Here is an 18,664-nt window from a genome sequence, read left to right as displayed (position 1 = left end):
GCCATACACTCCTTTCACACTATACGTTTTTGCTCGTGCGGTTATTAGTCGTATTTGTTGTATCGCATTGGAGCTTATAGCCCCTTTCACATTATACGATTACCAACCGTGTACGATTTTCACCCGTAGGTGCACCGTAGCGACCGTAGGTGCACCGTAGCGACCGTAGGTGCACACGGTTGGTATCCGACTCCCGCACGAGTCGTGCTACTGCTAGTGGACCATGTGACCATATGGGCCTTTTCACACTACACGGTTGTTAGTCGTGCGGGAGCCCTCCTCGAGTGCAGTTCGCCGCGTTTTTGCTATATAGTTTTTATTTCGTTTTTCAGTTTAATTGTTTGGTTATTGAGTTTAATTACCTGTGCGCACTGTATAGTATTCAGTTGTTGTAATTAGTTTCAGTTGTCTTAATATAGTTCAAATGGATGCAATAGACCTTGAAGTTTTAATTTCACTTGTTGAATCAAATGTTTAGTTTTATGGGTTAAAACATTGGACGTTTACAAAGATAGAATTGCTACAAGAAAAGCCTGGGAAGAAGTGTGCATACGACATAAGAAAATAGTTAAAAAACTTGGCTTCATCGTTCCTCAAATCTTCGAATAATGTATTAAACACACCCACTTCCTCACGTTTTACATTTATGGGATGTACCCAGTGCAGACGGCCGCGTTTATTTCTTTTCCTGCGTCTGTAAATAATTAGCGCAGCAATAATTTTCTCCCGATCCATACTCCACAAAACTTTCCACTGAAGTATCAATGAACTCTGTACTGGTGGAGTGGGGGGTTTCGATTTATTACTCGTACGATTACAAATCGTATAGTGTGAAAGCAATAGACCCACGACCGTCTGCCCGCACGATTAACACTCGTACGAGCGAAAACGTATAGTGTGAAAGGAGCGTTAGAAACAAGTTTAAATAAATATAAATTGTATGTGTGTTTGTATTACAAATTTAAGCCTTATTTTGTTTATCCATTGACAAACGTGAATGATGGTAGGCTTTTGTTAATTTATAAAAATAAGCAGTTCCCTCCCACCACATATGAACATCAGCTGCTACTGATAGGAGGAATATAAAGACACTGTTCCGATAAATGATGACAATCATTTAAAAAACAATTACAATGTAACAATAAAAAAGTGGCTATAAAACCTGAAACTAGCCTAACACATGACCCTGACATACACTATTAAACTAAGTAGTTTGTTGCGATATGGTATATGGCCAATCTTTGTCTCAAATACCAATGAAAAGATTATGTAAAGAGGAATAGTAATGGCAACGGAAAAGTGCCTGTGCAGCCTTAAAACAGGGTCCAAATACTTAAATAGCATCACCCTGGGTGGACATCCAGAGAGTGAAATTTTGTTTCAAGGAAATACAACGTGACTTTGCACATGACTTCGTTTGGGACAAAACAAATTGTTGAAGGCGGCATCTTGCCTATTTTCTAAGTGCTTGGGCATTCAATTGGTTATTTATTTCTATCCTCCAATGATGATCCCTAAGGTTTACAGCTATATTTCACAAGTAATGCATTTATTTCACAATTTTAAAGTTTACCGAACCAAGTGTGGGCAAAACAGCTACCGTAACTTAAACTTAAAAGGGTAATTTAAAGACATGTTCAAAATAAATCATTCTATATTGAGCTACAGACACAAAATATCGGAATTCCAACTAGGCAAGCTTTATTTTCAAAATATACACTTTCATACACCTTACAGTTGGAATAACAAGTTCAACGATCAAGGCCTAGAAATACAATCCTTTTCTGCACAGCTTTAACGAGTAACAAATGCAAGAATGTACTTAGATGCAAAGACTCTTTGGAACTTACTTATAGCTAGAGAAGGAACTTGCGCAAGAAAAAAAAGCTCAAGCAAACAATCAATATTTAAATCAAATGTTCCTCTGTCACTATTCGAAAATATTCAAATTAAAGCCCTATGCATTTTACAATTATTGTATTTTTCCTGATTTTGGTGCTATAAAAATAAATTTATAGACAAATTTACAAACCATCAAGAATATTTTTTTGTAACAACATTCACATTTGTACAAGCAGACACATTCTAAGACCTGAGAGCAGAATTTTCAAGACATAAAGACCCAAGAATGTAAGTAAGAATGTCTGACTTCAGCAACAATACATTAAATGTAAACTCAAGCAGTTTAAATATTTGGTATAAGTTATACCTACATAGAATATTGTGATCATACCTACTTAAATTCTAGTTAATGAACAGGTGTTAAGCATTTACAAGGTTCAAGTCTAACAGCTTTAGGTTTAACATTTATCCATTAACAGATATAAATATTGAATAATACAACTGAAGAAACAAAACTCACTTTGAGGATAAATTGATGTCAAAATTCAAATCAAAGGAATTAAACGACAACTATTGATACTATACTATCCTTACACAATTTACAAACAAAATTATCATTTGATAATGTGTTTAGTTGAAAATAAATACCTTATCACTGATGTTTTTAACTCAGCCTGTAATGCCAAAAACATTCAAAAGAAGAATACTAAAGAGAAATAAGAGTCTAAAGACATTGAATGATCTGACTACGTGGAGAGGTTGTTTAGATTAGTCAACGCCATCATCAACTACGGTGGCAGTAGAGGCAGTTGATTGCGCCATGAATCTCTGCAAAAAATATGAGCATTTTTATATAAATACAACTATTTTCCATAATATATAGAAGTAAAATTTTGTATTTTTACAGTTATCATGGTAAGTTTAGTTGCAGGTGCTTTACATAATCACTTTCAATTGTGAAGCCTTCAGAAGCCATATACTGTACATGTGTACCTATGCCTATACGTAAGATGACACTCAAAACTAGAGGTTTTTGAGACACTAGTGTTCCTGTTGCTCGAATTCGAGCAATTTCTAAGTATTACTGGCGTTATTTTAAAACGAATAAGTCATAATTTTTTATGACTTTAAAAGGTTCAACTCAAAGATTATGGAAATACTCAAGATGTACCTAACAGATCGATATAATCAACATTTCTTGTAAAATCTTATCATTTTTTAAAGCTGATCTTGTTTTTTAGCGTTTTCTACAAATAGCCTTACTCATAGCCGCATTAGGTTGTCCATAATAACGATTATAAATTTTTAAAAAAAACATGATTTATATTTCTTCTCCTTGGTGGTGTTCTATGACTTTCCTATGTTACCATAGTTTGCAAATCGGCTCTTTCAATGATTACTAAGAAATGCAGCACAGTGTTAATTGAGTTTTCCTTTTAGTATATCAATTTATCCATCAGGCTCTCTAGCTTTTTTCCATTGTAATATTTACGCCAACGCAAATTTAAATAGTAAATATTTCATTTCTACCAAGTCAGTAAATGTTTGTAGCAAACTGTTAAATTAGCAAACTTATGGTCTGTTTACAATAAACATATGTTCTTCTTCTCACTTTTAATTTCTGACAACAGATGGAGTTTTATAATAATTTTTGTTTCCCTTGTTAATCTTATGGAGAAATACAAAACTTTATAGGGCCCCAGGGCCTCACTCTCAAATTATTTCCCTAGAAAGAAAGTTTCCTGCACAACTTCACGTTACGCTCTTTCTAACGACACCAAAAACATGTCAATCGGTTCAGTAGTTTCGGAGGAGTAATTGTCACAAAAAACCTGCTTGCGTATTAAACAAGTATATAGATAGATTCTTATGCTTAAGAAATTTGAAACCGTTAAAACAATTGTTTTTACTTTTTGGTCCTAACTTTCTTTGGTAAAAATAATTTTTTGGTTTTTTCAATATTAACGTGAGTTAATATTTCACGGTCATCCCAAATACGTTGATTTGTTTCACGCAAAAGCCCCAACTAACGTCATATGGAGAGGATGACCATAGTTCTCAACCCCGACGCCAGGGATCTATATCAAAGGGTCGCCATAGAACTCCTTGAAATACATTAAAACATTTTCCCAGTTTTCCTGGAAGCAAAATCTGGTATTCCCGTTACCTAGTGCACGTTTTTACTAAGAGTCTGCGGGACCCTGATATTTTAAGATTGGGTCGGGTTAACAGTTGGCCGGAGTATCAGTACGGATCAAGCTCGGGTCGAGTCAAATACATAATTCCGCAACCACGGAATGTATTTCTGAAGGAGCATGATCAAAAATTCACAATTTTGCCAAGCTTGTGGGAGACGATCACTGTGACAACAAAAGACTTTTAGTTTTTTGCCCAAAGTCTAATATGTTCACGACTTTACTGTGACCAATATGGTCACGATTTCAAAGTAGAGGTGGGCATTATGAAAAACGTAGTAGGATAAATAATACTATTACTGAAGATTCACCTATTAATTTGGTAATAGATTACTGAGAATACCCTATTATTTTTGTAACATCTTCTGAGCTTTTAGAACAAGCTAGTAAAGAAATGCTCATCATGTACCTATAGTGAGCGCTTAGTAACAGTTTATTGATAATAAAGTCTGAATAGTCATACGTTCAGTATCATTGATGTCCAATTGCTTTTATGGCAATTAATGGTTTATTAATTTCTTCAATTAAATATAAAATTTTTAGTGATGGTGGATAATACTATTATTTTTGTAACATCCGAGCAAGTGAAATAACGCTGCCATAATCCTATTAATTAATAACTAGAGCTATGTAATAGTTTGTTTTTGTAACAAGTGAAATAACGATCCTATAACCCTATTTATTAATAGCGAGCCTCACAAAATAATATATACCTTAGGTAATAGCTTACTGAGATGGACTCATTATTTTTTTCTGTGGTTGGGGGATTAATGACAGTGCATTGCCACTGATACAATGAAATGTCAAGTAATAAAACTAGACCAAAAAGACCAAGGGAGCCGCGCTCCTAATGAGTAATTGATTGGATCGTTGAATGTAAACAGTGTCTTGCTGGCTTCCTTTGTTGATGTTAGTGTCTGTCCAGTACAAGTACTCTTCACTATGTGTTTTGATAAATAACAATATGATTGACAAAACGATTTCATTACATGCAGACAATTTTATTAACAGTCTCGCAGTTAATAATTATATTCTATTTTCGTTCTTATGACGAACAGATAATGTAAAAATTATAAGGGCTTAATAAGCTTGTAAAAGGAAGTAAATTAACAAAAGAAAGCCCTACGATAGAGAGGGAACGACCGGCTGAAATGTACTGGCAGGGGAAATAATAGGTGACAAAAATAGTAGTATTATCTCACCTATTACCACCTATTACCGAAAAGCTATAAACATCCCTGACTATTACTGAAAAGTAAGGGTATTTCTCAACTCTATTTCAATGTGACGCAGAAGATTAAGATGTGGCCTCGGAAGATGTTCTCGATTTTACAGTAGCCAAAATACGTTCAAGATTTCAAAGTAACCGCAGATGGTGTTCATGATTTTTACATAACCTCGGAATATGTTCTTGATTTTACTGTGACTTTGGAAGACGTTAAAAATTTCACTGTGACAACAGACAATGTTCACGACTTTTCTGGGACTGAAGAAGAGGTTCATATTGTCACTGTAATAACAGACAATATTCACGATGTAACTGAGACCGCAGAAGATATTCTTGATTGTACCGTGACAATGGAAGATATTCTCAAATTCGCAGTGAACGCAGAATAATCTTTAAATAGTTTTCCCAGTAAAATTTCAAAATTCCTACATAATTCCCGATACAACAAATTAACGATTCCCAGTAAAATTTCAAAATTCCCACATAATTCCCGATACAACAAATTAATTATTCCTGGTTTACTTAAATCTCAGTCTGTGGCCACCCTTAGACCAGTGTAATAAATTAGTCAATTAATTATTTATGACTGCAGCGACTACTTAGGTAAGTATTTTGAACTGATTATAAATGGCCTGTTCAATTTGCTGTGTCTCCTACCTGGCCGGCAGCCGGTAGTCTGAGCAGCAACAGCTGGAACACATGCGGAGGAAGCGTCTGCTGCAATACTTGCAACAGCTGATTAGGCTGGCCACAGACTGCGACTGCGTTGCTCAGGTGTTCAACTCCCCCTTCTTCGTCCCCAGCTCCCAGCAACTCCTCTCCCTTCTGAACCTGCATCAAACATGCACAGTTGTTACTAACTGAACAAACACAGTAAACTTCCTCTAATTCGACACGTCTTTCAAACTAAAGCTATTCTTTGGAGTTAGGCTATGTAGAACTTAACATTTTGTTGGATTTTATGTAAACTAAAAAGCAAATTAATGTTTGAGGTATACGAGATGGTTCTACTATGAATCAAACTTCCATGAATCTAGTAGATTTAAATCTTGCTGAGTTGTATAATAAACGTTTAAGCATACAGCAAGTCAATTATTGTTTTATTTAGATTTTAACTTATAATCATCCTATGATTTGAAATAATTATTAATCTAACATGTACCTAATCCTCACCCTAGATTATGTCGGTGTGGAGAAACTTAGGTTACCGGTAAAGTAATTTTTAGATTTAGTTAAGAAATTAAACTAAAATAATTATTATTCTGCTTGAATCTATAATATTGGCATAGGCTACTTAAAACGTTTTAGGGGTCTTAGAAAATATTATAATGTAAAGAGAGATTTCCCAAAAAGGAAGGAGGTGTGTAAGCCTAAATTATAATAAAGAACAGGGGTCAAAAGCGTAGCTTTGGAAGAACTGGCTATAATTCATGTTTTTAAAAGCTTTCAATAACAGTGTGAAAAGTCGTGTGTCATTAAATATTATCCAGGCCTATACTGTATAAAAAACTGAAACATTACCTTGAACAAAATTTATTTTATCGATGAATTTATTTAGGAGTGAAAATTTTATAATACCGTAATAACTATTATTGAATGAATGCATATTTAAAACCCCAAACATATTATATTTGTTTACTTTACTAGGCCATGGAGTATCTAGACAATGGTCAAGAAAATAAACCACTAAGTTACAAGTTCAAGTTTTAAAGTTTACTTACCTCCTGAAGGAAAAACATTTGCACCGCTTCGTGATCTTTGAGATCAGGAATTTTTGTTTTGCCATTCTTTGCATTCAATGCAGCTTCTCTTTTCGCTGTTCTTCCTGTAACCAGTTATTGTTATAGTTTATGCATAAGCTTAATATAATGAAAATCAAGCAAGATCTTGCTGATTTATATGAGGTGAGTTATATCCAATAATAAGAAAGAAGAGGACTCAAAAGAGATTTGCGCACACACGTTCCAGCAAGATGCCCCAAATACCGAGCCAAGCACCCCTCATGGTTCTCTCACAAAATGAAATTAATGATAAAAAATGAAGAAAAACTTTGCAACCGTTTAAAAAAATATCATATGAATCATCTTCGAGATCAGTTCAAATAATTACATTCTGAAAAAAATGCAATAAAAACTGATTATGATGCATATATCACAAATATAAAATTAACTTGTCTAATAACCCACAATCATTTTGGGGTGTTATAAAGAAGTTGAGAGCAAGTGATAAAGGTCCAGGATGCAACATGAAGATAAGGAAATTGAGGGAAATGATAAGATAGATGAGGTTCTGGCTAATTACTTTCAATCTGTTTACCAACCCAACCTTGTAAGCCAAGGCGCTCTGCTCAAAAGTTTTTGAGGATATAAATTCATTGATAATCTGAGATTGTTGAAGTAGAAGTTTTAAAGCTTTGAAAAAACTAAAATAAAAAACATCATTAGGTGCAGATAACATTTCTCCTTATTTATTAATGTTTAAAAAATCTTGTATGGGGTTTAAAAATCTTGTGCTGATGTTTAAGTGAAACCACTTCACTTAATTTTCAATCTCTCATTGAAGAATAACTGTTTTCCAGACATTTTGGAAGATTGTAAAAGTACAGTAGTAGTAGCAATTCCAAAAAAAGTGTTCAAAATTATATAAGAAAATTGCAGTTATATCTTCTCCAGCTATGATCTTTGAGAGAATGTTCCTACAACAGATTGCTCGGACATGTATCAAGTATCATCACTCCTCATCAACTTGGGAGGTTTTCCTGGTCCATCAATTAATTCAAATATAATACATTTTTTCAGTAACTTACATTATAAATTCTATTGATCAGAACATTAAAGGTTGATTGTGTGTACGCCGATTAAAAAAAAACATTTGATAGAGTTAATCACTTAGTGTTTCTGTCTAAGCTTCATTACTATAGTCTATATGAAAACAAATTGTAGGCCTACCCCAAGTTTCAAATTTAGGGCCTTAACTATTCATAGTCTGTATAAATTATATAACCAGAAATGTAAAACATAGTAAAATTTTGATGTACGCTGAGTCGCTGACTATTTAAAAATTTAAAAAATATTATCAACATCTTGGATTTTTAACAGCTAGCCTACAAACTGATATTGATGAACTAATTGCTTGGAGTAAAAACAATACATTAATTATTTCATGTTAAAAATTTGCTGTTATAGCCAAACTATTGTGAACTTTCCTTATAAAATGTATGTGTGAATCGGATGGGTGTTGTCTTATGTAGAAAGTCAGTGTTTAAAGATCTTGGTGTTATTTTTTATGGTAAATTTCTATTTGCACAACATGTGATTGATATGATGAATATTATATGTCTTTGTTTTAACAGTCCATATATGTAATCCCATCATATGTTAATTCTCATTGTTGCATTCATTCATCACAAATCACCTCTCTACAAACATGTAGGCCTACCCTCTTTCTCTCTCATAAATTAAACTTCTTTATACCAAAACCGTGTATTTTTCCTCTTATATTATAGGCCCTAACTACACCGCTCATTTTTGGTCCTCTCGAGCTGCGGATTAGGCTATATGAACATTATTGTGACTTTTTCTCAAGAAGTTTATTTAAATGGCTTGGTTAACATATTACATCCAACGTGAAGCCGCCATGCCAAGGACAATACCGCATTGTCATAGTACGTGGATTAGCCGTCCGGCAGTTACTGTCATAACCTAACCAACCAAATTTGCTGATAATGAAAATATCTAATGAAGGTTAAATTCATCTGTTCATTAAACAAAATAATAAATGCTTTGGCATTTATAAATTACCGTATGTATTTATTATTTTAAAATTATTGGCATTTATGCTTTAGAATTTTTGAACTATAACAAAAGAGGTAGGCCTACAGTTAAGAAGAAATGGCATTCAAAGCAAAATCTTTGACAAAAAGTTAACTTAAAGTTTCCGTTGGGATTCGAACCAGGGACCTTTTGCATATCAGCCGAGCACTCTATCCAATACACCACGAACACCGATGGCTATAGAACGTATTGTTGTGGTAATGGCGTTCCGGGCCCCCACAACCCAGCGATGTCACTGCCGGACCCCTAATCCACATCCGGTTACCATCCGTGTATCTTCTGTGTATTTGAATAGGCCTAGCTATTTAATTGAAAATCAGGTCAAATCAGGCAAATGGAAATTCGCTTAGTCTGCAGGTTTGCTGTGGTGGGGGTATTTAGCTAATTATCAATTAAAAAATAAACTGTTAAGTTAAAAACCTAACCTAAATAACCAAACTTTCTGATGATGAAAAACACAAATGAAGGTTTAACTTATAATCGAATAGATAGGCTAGGGAGACGGACAACGGCCCAGATCTTTGTTTGGGTTGATCCCCTGATTGATGGCCTGAGGGTAGTGGTCACCGGAGGAGGGGTGGGGAATCGAGAATTCTGAATCCCACCGAAGGCGTTAAACTTTTTGTCAAAGATTTCGCTTAGAATGTGATTACTTCTTAACTGTACATCTTTTGTTAGAATTTATAATTTTATGATCAGAACTATTTTTGATTAGGAAACCTTTATTCGATTTTTTCATAATCAGCAAGTTTGGTTGGTTTGTTTAGGTTATGATAGTTTAATTTTATAATTACAAAATTAAAAATAGCCTAGAATTTTAGGCATATGTAATTTTACTTTATGTAAGTTTTACAGAACTATTTTTTTTATTAGTAAACCTTCATTCGTTTTTTCATTATCAGCAAGTTTGGTTAGTTCGGTTAGGTTATGATAGTTAAATTTAATTTAATTAAAGTTACCCTACAAACGATACGTTTGACAAGACAGGGACGGTGATAGAGCTAACAATTTGCCGCAAACAGTTCGGCTATGCACGGTATGATGCGAAGCGTTCGACACCAACCTAGAACTGACAGGTCAACCGACCGTGATTAAGAGGATTACAGCCTCAGTCAAGTGCCTACACCCGATAGGCTAGGCCTATTCTCAATCGATATTAGGGTAGCCCACAATACTGAAACTGTAGGTAAGTAGGCTCAGTGGCGGTTCCAAGGTGGGGGCTACAGGGGCTAAAGCCCCCCCCCCCCCTTGGACCATGGAAAAATAAATTTAAACGCACATTTCATCCTTAAAATACGCAATCCCATAAAACAGACATCAATGTAATTTTTATTTAACTTAAAAGCGATGGCAGGAGTAGTATTAAGTCCCACATAGATAAACTTTGTGGACACTATCATAACGAATAAAATAATATTACGCTATGGAAAGTTGTAAGCATCATCAAATTTTTACAGCAGTCAGCTGTTGACATGCTAGGGCAAAGGCAAGCGCCGAGCGCGCGAGTGAGGACGGGGAAACAGCTGATTTCCTGATGTTCCATAGTTAGTTTTGTCAAATTGTCTGCTTGTCACTAACTTTACACAGGCATCAATCAGCCATCAGCGGTAGCACCTGTAGCCTATTACCATTGACTATATATATAAACACTAGTGTTAAAGTTTATATAGTCAATGCTATTACTGAATTTGATACTATACATATTGTGACAGATCTATGAAATGGAGAAAAACGTAAAGTTAAAAAACGTGTGTACTTGCTTGCATGACATATATAACAGGTGAAATGGGAGGTTTTATGACAATTTGGCACAGTTCTAGCCGTTAGAAATGGCTTTATAAAGTCACTAAACGGCTTTTAGGAGATGGATTCGTAGTCTAGGCCTACAGTAGGCCTATGTTGTGAAATTCATGAATGCAAGTTCGTCATAGTTTGAGTTTAAAATGTCTACTTGCTCATGACAAAGACAAATAACAGGTGAAATGAGAGGTTTTTGGACAGTTGGACACAGATATAGACATTAATAATGGCTTTAGAAAGTCAGTAAACAGTTTTTATAGGAGGATATGGCCGTAGCCTACAATATGTTTTGAGATTTATGAATGTAATGGTCATAATTAGTTTTAAAAATGTCTACTTATTCATGACAAATAAATAGGGAAATGGGAGGTTTTGCAAATAGTTCTAGACTTTAAAACTGGCTGTAGAAATTTAGGAGGGTATGGCCAAAGTCTACAGTGTGTTTTGAAATTCATGAATGCAATCGTCATAGTTTAATTTTTAAATGTCTATTTGCTCATGACAAACAACAAGTGAAATGGGAATTTATGGACAATTGGGCACGGTTTGAGGTGTTAAAAATGGCTTTAGAAAGTCATCAAACGGCTTTGAAAATTCCAAATTTTCTTGACAAGGTCCTAGAACCGCCACTGAGTAGTCTACCATAAAAATTTAAGACACCTATGCTAAGTTAGACATTTAACCCTCGAGCTGGCATGCGCCCGATATCGGGCGATTTACGCCGCGGCTGAAATGGCAGCGCCCGAAGTCACGGAAATCGCCGATTTTAGCACGAAAATTAAACTAATATCACTTAATATAGTATTTATTCGGTTCAGAAATGAATAATCTATCGATTGATGTGCATTTCAACTATTTGGTTGCCTTTGGGAAAACGGTAATTATATCGACCTCCGGACCTCACGCGAAATTAAAAATTTTTTTTTTTCAAAATGGTCGAAATTTCACGCTGATTTCAAAAATGATTGTCGGTTTTTTCGGAAACGTCCCGTTTTCCCGGAAAATGGGAAAAACGGGAAAAATATTTTTTGCTCAAAACCCATGTTGTGGGTACTCAAATTGTGCGGAATTTCATCCTGAACAAGAATATGTAGTCGATCGCTTTTAAGTAAAACATCACCGGACAGGTGAACTAACCTAACATAGCCTAACTTAGGTTTAGGTTAGGTTAGGTTAAGTTAGGTTAGGTTAGGTTGGTTTAGGTTAGGTTGAGTTCCTAGGTTAGTTTTGGTTAGGTTAGGTTTGGTTGGGTTAGGTTAGGTTAAGTTAGGTTAGGTTGAGTTTTGTTAAGTTAGGTCAGGTTAAGTTAGGTTGGGTTAGGTTAATTTACTTACAATACTCATGTTATTGATATACTAACCCAACCTAACCTAACTTACGTACTTAGGTTAGGTAAGGTTAGGTTAAGTTTGGTTAGGTTAGGTTAGCTTAGGTTAGTTTAGGTTAGTTTACTAGCCTAACCTAAACTAACCTATCCTAAACTAACCGAAGTTTGTAAGTTAGGTTAGGTTGGGTTAGTTTGTCAATAACATGAGTATTGTAAGTAAACTAACCTAACCCAACCAAACCTAACCTAACCTAACCAAACTTAACCTAACCTAACCAAACTTAACCTAACCTAACCTATCAAAACTCAATCTAACCTAAACCTAACTTAACCCAACCTAACCTAACTTAACCTAAACCTAAGTTAGGTTATGTTAGGTTAGTTCACCTGTCCGGTGATGTTTTACTTAAAAGCGATCGACTACATATTCTTGTTCAGGATGAAATTCCGCACAATTTGAGTACCCACAACATGGGTTTTGAGCAAAAAAAATTCCCCATGTTCCCGTTTTTCTGTGATATTTTACTTAATAGTGGTCCGATCGTAATACAGTTTACATATTCTTGTTCAGGAGGAAATTCCGCATAATTTGAGTACCCACAACATGGGTTTTGAGCAAAAAATATTTTTCCCGTTTTTCCCATTTTCCGGGAAAACGGGACGTTTCCGACAAAAAACGACAATCATTTTTGAAATCAGCGTGAAATTTCGACCATTTTGAAAAAAAAAATTTTAATTTCGCGTGAGGTCCGGAGGTCGATATAATTACCGGGAAAACTTAAAACTCTATGAAAATAACGCATCAGCTGACGACATTGTCATAATGTCATAATGACGCAATCGCTTGTTACCGGCGTCTGTTCTGTTGTTGTTGTTGTTTATTTCGCGTTGTGTTTGGTTAATTTCGGTGTTACAAGTTTAATTTTTTATTGAAATGTGAGTTTATTTCACTTCAAGATGTCTGATCGTAACTACCGTGACCGATCTAGTGAATTACGAGAGTTGATCTATGACCCAATTCTAAGTGGCGAGGAGACTAGTGATAGTGAACCTGACGAAAATACTCCAAGTGACAATCCCCTAACTTCTAGTGATGATGAACCTATGTTCATAACCGACTTTTCTTCTGGTAGCTCGGATAACTATGTGCCCAATGAGGAGGAAATATCAGATTGGACTAGGGAACATGATACAGATTTCGAACCTCAGGTAAGAAATGAAGAGCCAGTTAGGCCTGACTCACCTATTGTGCCTGGCCTAGTCCTAATGAACCTGCTGTGCCTGCTGACAATATGTTGCCTAATATTCCTAGGCCTTTACCAATTTCTAATGACCCAAGATGGGTGTTAGTTTACCCCCCCAGAAGAAGAAAAGGTTGCAGACTTTTTGGTAAGGGAGGGATGCACTGGAATTCAGAACTGTCCCCCGCGTAACTCTACACCTTTAGCTTATTTATTTTTATTTTTTACTCAGACCATATGGAGGATGATTGTACGTGAAACTAATAAGTATGCTGCAATAAACATTGAAAATGCTATTGATTCAGGAAGGATGCGTAGGCACAGACGATTGAGATCTTGGTTTGACGTCACGGTGAAAGAAATTAAAAAGTTCATTGCAATTATGTTGAATATGGGTCTAATTCATAAGCAAAATATTGAATCCTATTGGGACACTTCTAAAACTCAAAGAACACCTTTCTTTCCTGAGATGATGTCATTGAAAAGATTCCAGCTCATCAGTTCTATGCTGCATTGCAACTGTGAACCAGCGATTCCTCGCGGACAACCTGATTTCGACCCTTGGCACAAAATTAGGCCATATATAGACGAATTAAATGGTAAGTTTAAGCAATTTTTGTGCCAAAACAGCCTATCTGCATAGATGAAAGCATAGTGGGGATGAAGAACAGATGTATTTATATACAATATATGCCTAACAAGAGGCACAACAGGTTTGGCATAAAAAAATTCGAAATTTGTGACAGCGAAACCTCTTACGTCCTCCATTCGGAACTGTACAGCGGTAAGGACTTTATGTCAGATGGAGATGACCCCTTAGCACAGAAGGTGGTTTTGGATTTACTTACAAAATGTAATCTCCTCGGTAAAGGGTACCATTTATTTACCGATAATTGGTACACTAAAATCCCTCTGGCACAAGCACTTTTAGATCAAAACACCTACCTGACAGGCACTGTTAGAAAGAAATCAAAGGGCTTATCTAAAAATCTGCTGCAGAGGAAACTTCAAGTAAGAGGGACTGTCTACTTTAGGAAAAATAACATCCTTCTTGTTGGATTTAAAGAAAAGAAAACCCGTAAACCAGTTTATTGTCTGACAACGGCGTGCCAAGCCGAAACCAAGCTTGTCAGGAGCAAAGGTGGAAGAGAGGCTGTAAAGCCTGTACTTATTGCCAAGTACAATGCTCACATGGGAGGGGTTGATACCAAGGATAAGACCATGTATCACTACTCTTGTGACAGGCCAACTAGACGCTACTGGAAAAAAGTGTTCGCAAATTTTCTAGATATGGCGCTTCACAATGTGTACATTTTGTACAAAGCCAACACCGACCGAGAACACATGAAAAATCACAGGGACTTTCTGATGAACATCATAGAGGATTTGTCCACTGACCAAGCCCAGCCTGATAATGTACCAGGTCCAGGTGGTGATGTCCTTGGACCTCGAGACATGAGTTGACCAAACTACCTGGAGAGAACAATCGCCTGTGTGTGGTGTGTCTGGACAAAAATATAAAAAGAAAGACCACCTATTGGTGTCCTGGCTGTAATGGGGGAATTCACCAGAATTGTTATCACCTTCTAGACCACTATTACAGGCCTACAAAAAAGGGCAGGAAGAGAAGGCATTCTAGTGATTCGGAGTGAAGAGAGTGATGAGTGACGTAACCGATACGTGTACATGTGTAAATAAACTTATGTAAATAGTGTGTATATGAAATTCCAAAAACAAACAGTGGCTTTTCTACAGGCAACCATTCCTGGGATTATCTAGGTATGTAATATAACTTGAGTATTTTATAAATTATTTCTTGTATGAAGTTAGACCTGAACGTTTTGCTTCAAGTATTCGTGCAGGTTGTACAACGAATGTGTATATAGTAATAAAAACCGTTATAAGTATTTTTTTTTTTAGGAACATAGGCTACATGTTCTATATATCATTCTCTTCCTCATGAAATTGTGCACAATTTGTATATTTTGAAAAATTATTTTCAGTTTATTGGTTTGAGTTATTGAACGGAATATATATGCATATAACTTAAATTTTAAAAAAATTCTGCTAAGTAAATATACAATTTTTTTTGTAAATCAAAATTTCATAGTCTAGGCCTATATAAAATTTATATAATATTATTCCTTGTTTTATGCTGGAAAAAAAGATATATAATATAATATATTTACAATCTTATTTACTGTTTAAAAAATGTGTTATAAAAAATGTTGCGCGACCCATTAAAACCCTTGCCACCACAGCATAAAAAGACCGCCAGCTTGAGGGTTAACTTACAAATAGGCTATAGGTAGGTAACTTTGGTCTAAGCCTATGATGGAGTCAGATTAACTTACCTATCAATTTTGTAAAAAAATTAAACTAAACTAACTTAGGTTTTACAAAAATAACTCAAGCCTAGGCTAAATAACTTATGCTACTTTAGGTAGCCTTAGATATTGAGCCCAGGATTGCCACCTTTGGTGAGGAAAAAATCGGGACATTGCCCTCCTCCCTCCAGGATTAACATACAATTAAAAACGGGCATTAAGGAACCAAAATCAGGACTGTCCCAGCAGAATCGGGACGGGTGGCAACCATGTTTGGGCCTGACATGGATTTCAGCGATAAAGCTAGAAAATTTAAGTACACATAGAGGCCTAACCTTATGATGTAGGCATACTTAGGCCTAGGCCTGTGTTTGGGTTTTAATAACTCAGGATTTTCCTATACCAGTATGGAAGCTTTACAACAATTACTAGAGGGGTTTAACTCCCTAAATTGGTATCAACTTTTCAAGAGGCCAATTAGATATTAGGAGGTCTACAATGTCGCCAAGGTAACTTAGCCTATGATAGCTTAAATAAATAATATTTTATTTTAAGGCCTAGGCTAGGTTCTAATCTTGTTACTTACTTTCTTTAAGTTTCTTCTTGAAGTTGGGGTCACTTCTTCTTTTCCGGTCAAAATATATACAATATCCAATAAAAAGAGTTGCAGAAGCTCCTGCTGCAAGGCCAAGTGCAGCTTTCAACGAAATCATTGTCATTTTCTACAGTTTTTTACTCAGACTTCAGACCTTCTAGCTGGTAAAAAGGAAAACTGTGATATTAAACACTGTTCCAAAATTCAGAAAAAATCAAATCTAGTTAATACAATAACAATTTATAACATTTAAATACATCGTCGAAAATATCACCACACGCTAAGCGTAGTCTGAAAGTCCAAAAGGGGGTGTTTGTTCGACGAACACTGTTCGTGTTGTTAATCGTGTTGTTGGATTGGATTGGATTGGACTTGACTTGATAGGAGACCTTGCCGTCAGGGTACGATGCCATAGCTTATAATGTCATAGCTTATAATTGCGAATATGTTGCATAGCTTATAATCTTGAAAATGTGGCATAGCTTATAATGGAAAATTTAAATTGTTCCATAGCTTATAATCGTAGAAATGTGGCATAGCTTATAACGGTTTTCTTAAAATGTGGCATAACTTATAATGGTATAGCTCAAATGTGCTGCAGCTTATAATATCTCATTTGTTCTATAGCTTATAATTTTAAAAACGTGGCATAGCTTATAACGCGCGGGAATTACGTCATAGCGGATGGGACAGCTGATCGATCCTGAGTAGACAAAAAAATTATCGTGCAATGGTCCTCAAATTATCGTATGGACTAGCAGCCGCTACTCGGCAATAAGAAGTTGCGTTAAGTGCAGCCAACGTAGCAAAACCAAAAGTATTTCAATTTTTTTCTACTCCTGGACGACATATGTAATAGATGTAGCCTATATATGAAATGGTTTTTTGTTGAATAATAGAATAACTTTTTGTATCTGCTGTTTTACTTTAATTACGTAAGCTGAAATATATTATCATAAGCTTGATGTTGCTCGTGTTGCTTATTTATGCTATGCATGATAACTATTGTATAATATTTATTTTGTAATATTGTGTAATACCGGTGTAAAAATACTTTTTCATAGATAAAACCGTAGACTATGCAACATAAGTAGACTTCTCATCCCATTGTTGATTTTGAAGCTTGTTTTTCGTGTCTAGTTCATGTATGTCGACACTGATCGCTAGTGTAAACGAAATATTGTTTCTATTATATTAGGGTAATTAATTTTAAGATTTGTGCTTTACGGTTTGGTTAGATAACTAGGAGACCAGTTATTTTTTATGATTAGATAGTTTTATTTGGTCAAATTAGTTTTAAATAACTGAAATAACAATCAAGAAACATATTGTAAAAAAAACACAACCTCTACAGTCGGCATAGAATATCAATAAAATTGCCTTCAGCTTTTCAACAAGGATGACAAATCTTCCAAGGGGCTTAATGTTTGATTTATGATCAAAACATATTTAGTAGATTTGTCATACTTATGGAACAGCTTAAGCCCAAATTATTGTAGTTTTATTTCTGTACGGTGCAATGTAGATTATAGAGGTCATGTTTTGTTTACAATTTGTTTATTATTATTTTACTGTTTACGCCTTCATTTAGCCAAATAAAACGATCTTCTCATGTAGCGGTCAGTGTCACAGGACAAGAACTAAAGTAGACACAAAAACCGAGATTTAAAATTTACAGTCAGAATTCTGTGTTTAAATTTAGAGTTTAGCAGATGTTCAGCATGTGACCTCTGTTAAGCTCTTGGGTATTTGCATTGATACAAAACTGACTTGGAGCCCTCATATAACCTTGGTTTGCAGTAAAATTTCCAGAGTTATCTTCCTCTTGAGAAGTCTAAAAAGTTGTCTAAATAAAAACTGTCTAAAAAAAGCCTATGTAGCTTTTTTTCAAGGAGTTCTTTTGTATGGGCTCAGACTCTGGGGTGGGTCTGCTGAAACTAATGATGTACTGCTAATAAAAAAAGAGCTGTAAGAATCCTAGCAAACCTGAGTATGATGCCCCTTTCAGACATCTCTTTGTAAATGAGGAAATCATGACTGTTTGTAGTTTGTATGTTTTTGTTTCAGTTGTGCATGTAAAAAATGATCTCCAGTCACTTATTTGTAGGGGTTATTATCATATGTACAGCATACAGCACAATTGAAGCCATAGAAAAACATGACATTTGCAAATTTTCCATACAATCTGTTTTGGAGTGTTGTGCAGTTGAAGCCTCACTAGCTAAACCTGTCTTGGTAGTGTGTATATACAGACCACCACACAATGATACAACAAC

At 35.3% G+C, this 18,664-nt stretch overlaps 1 protein-coding gene across 1 annotated transcript; it reads right to left on the bottom strand.

Annotated features, from left to right (window-relative positions):
• Nucleotides 1-1,636: 1,636 nt before the first annotated feature.
• LOC129001562 (mitochondrial import receptor subunit TOM20 homolog B-like) lies at nt 1,637-16,708 on the bottom strand. Its single transcript, XM_054428892.1, has 4 exons — nt 16,380-16,708; nt 6,987-7,090; nt 5,923-6,096; nt 1,637-2,670 (listed from the first exon to the last, which is right to left on the bottom strand). Exons 1-4 carry the CDS (start codon nt 16,510-16,512, stop codon nt 2,611-2,613), a joined length of 471 nt encoding a protein of 156 aa, XP_054284867.1. The 5' UTR covers nt 16,513-16,708; the 3' UTR covers nt 1,637-2,610.
• Between the last annotated feature and the right edge of the window lie 1,956 nt (nt 16,709-18,664).

The sequence above is a fragment of the Macrosteles quadrilineatus genome, unplaced genomic scaffold (genome assembly GCF_028750875.1).
Source record: "Macrosteles quadrilineatus isolate MER2022 unplaced genomic scaffold, UCM_ALF_1.0 Scaffold_8__2_contigs__length_117827958, whole genome shotgun sequence".
NCBI classification, from domain to species: domain Eukaryota; kingdom Metazoa; phylum Arthropoda; class Insecta; order Hemiptera; family Cicadellidae; genus Macrosteles; species Macrosteles quadrilineatus.
The sequence above is the reverse complement of the archived record's forward strand: the minus strand, read 5'-3'. Positions and strand labels throughout refer to the sequence as shown.

Excerpts from the sequence above, each read along its gene's own strand:
- LOC129001562 (XM_054428892.1), bottom strand. The coding sequence starts at position 16,512 with ATGACAATGATTTCGTTGAAAGCTGCACTTGGCCTTGCAGCAGGAGCT. Across the intron at positions 7,091-16,379 it reads CAAGAAGAAACTTAAAGAAA|GAAGAACAGCGAAAAGAGAA; the intron begins GTAAGTAACAAG and ends AACTGGTTACAG. Across the intron at positions 6,097-6,986 it reads AAATGTTTTTCCTTCAGGAG|GTTCAGAAGGGAGAGGAGTT; the intron begins GTAAGTAAACTT and ends TGTTTGATGCAG.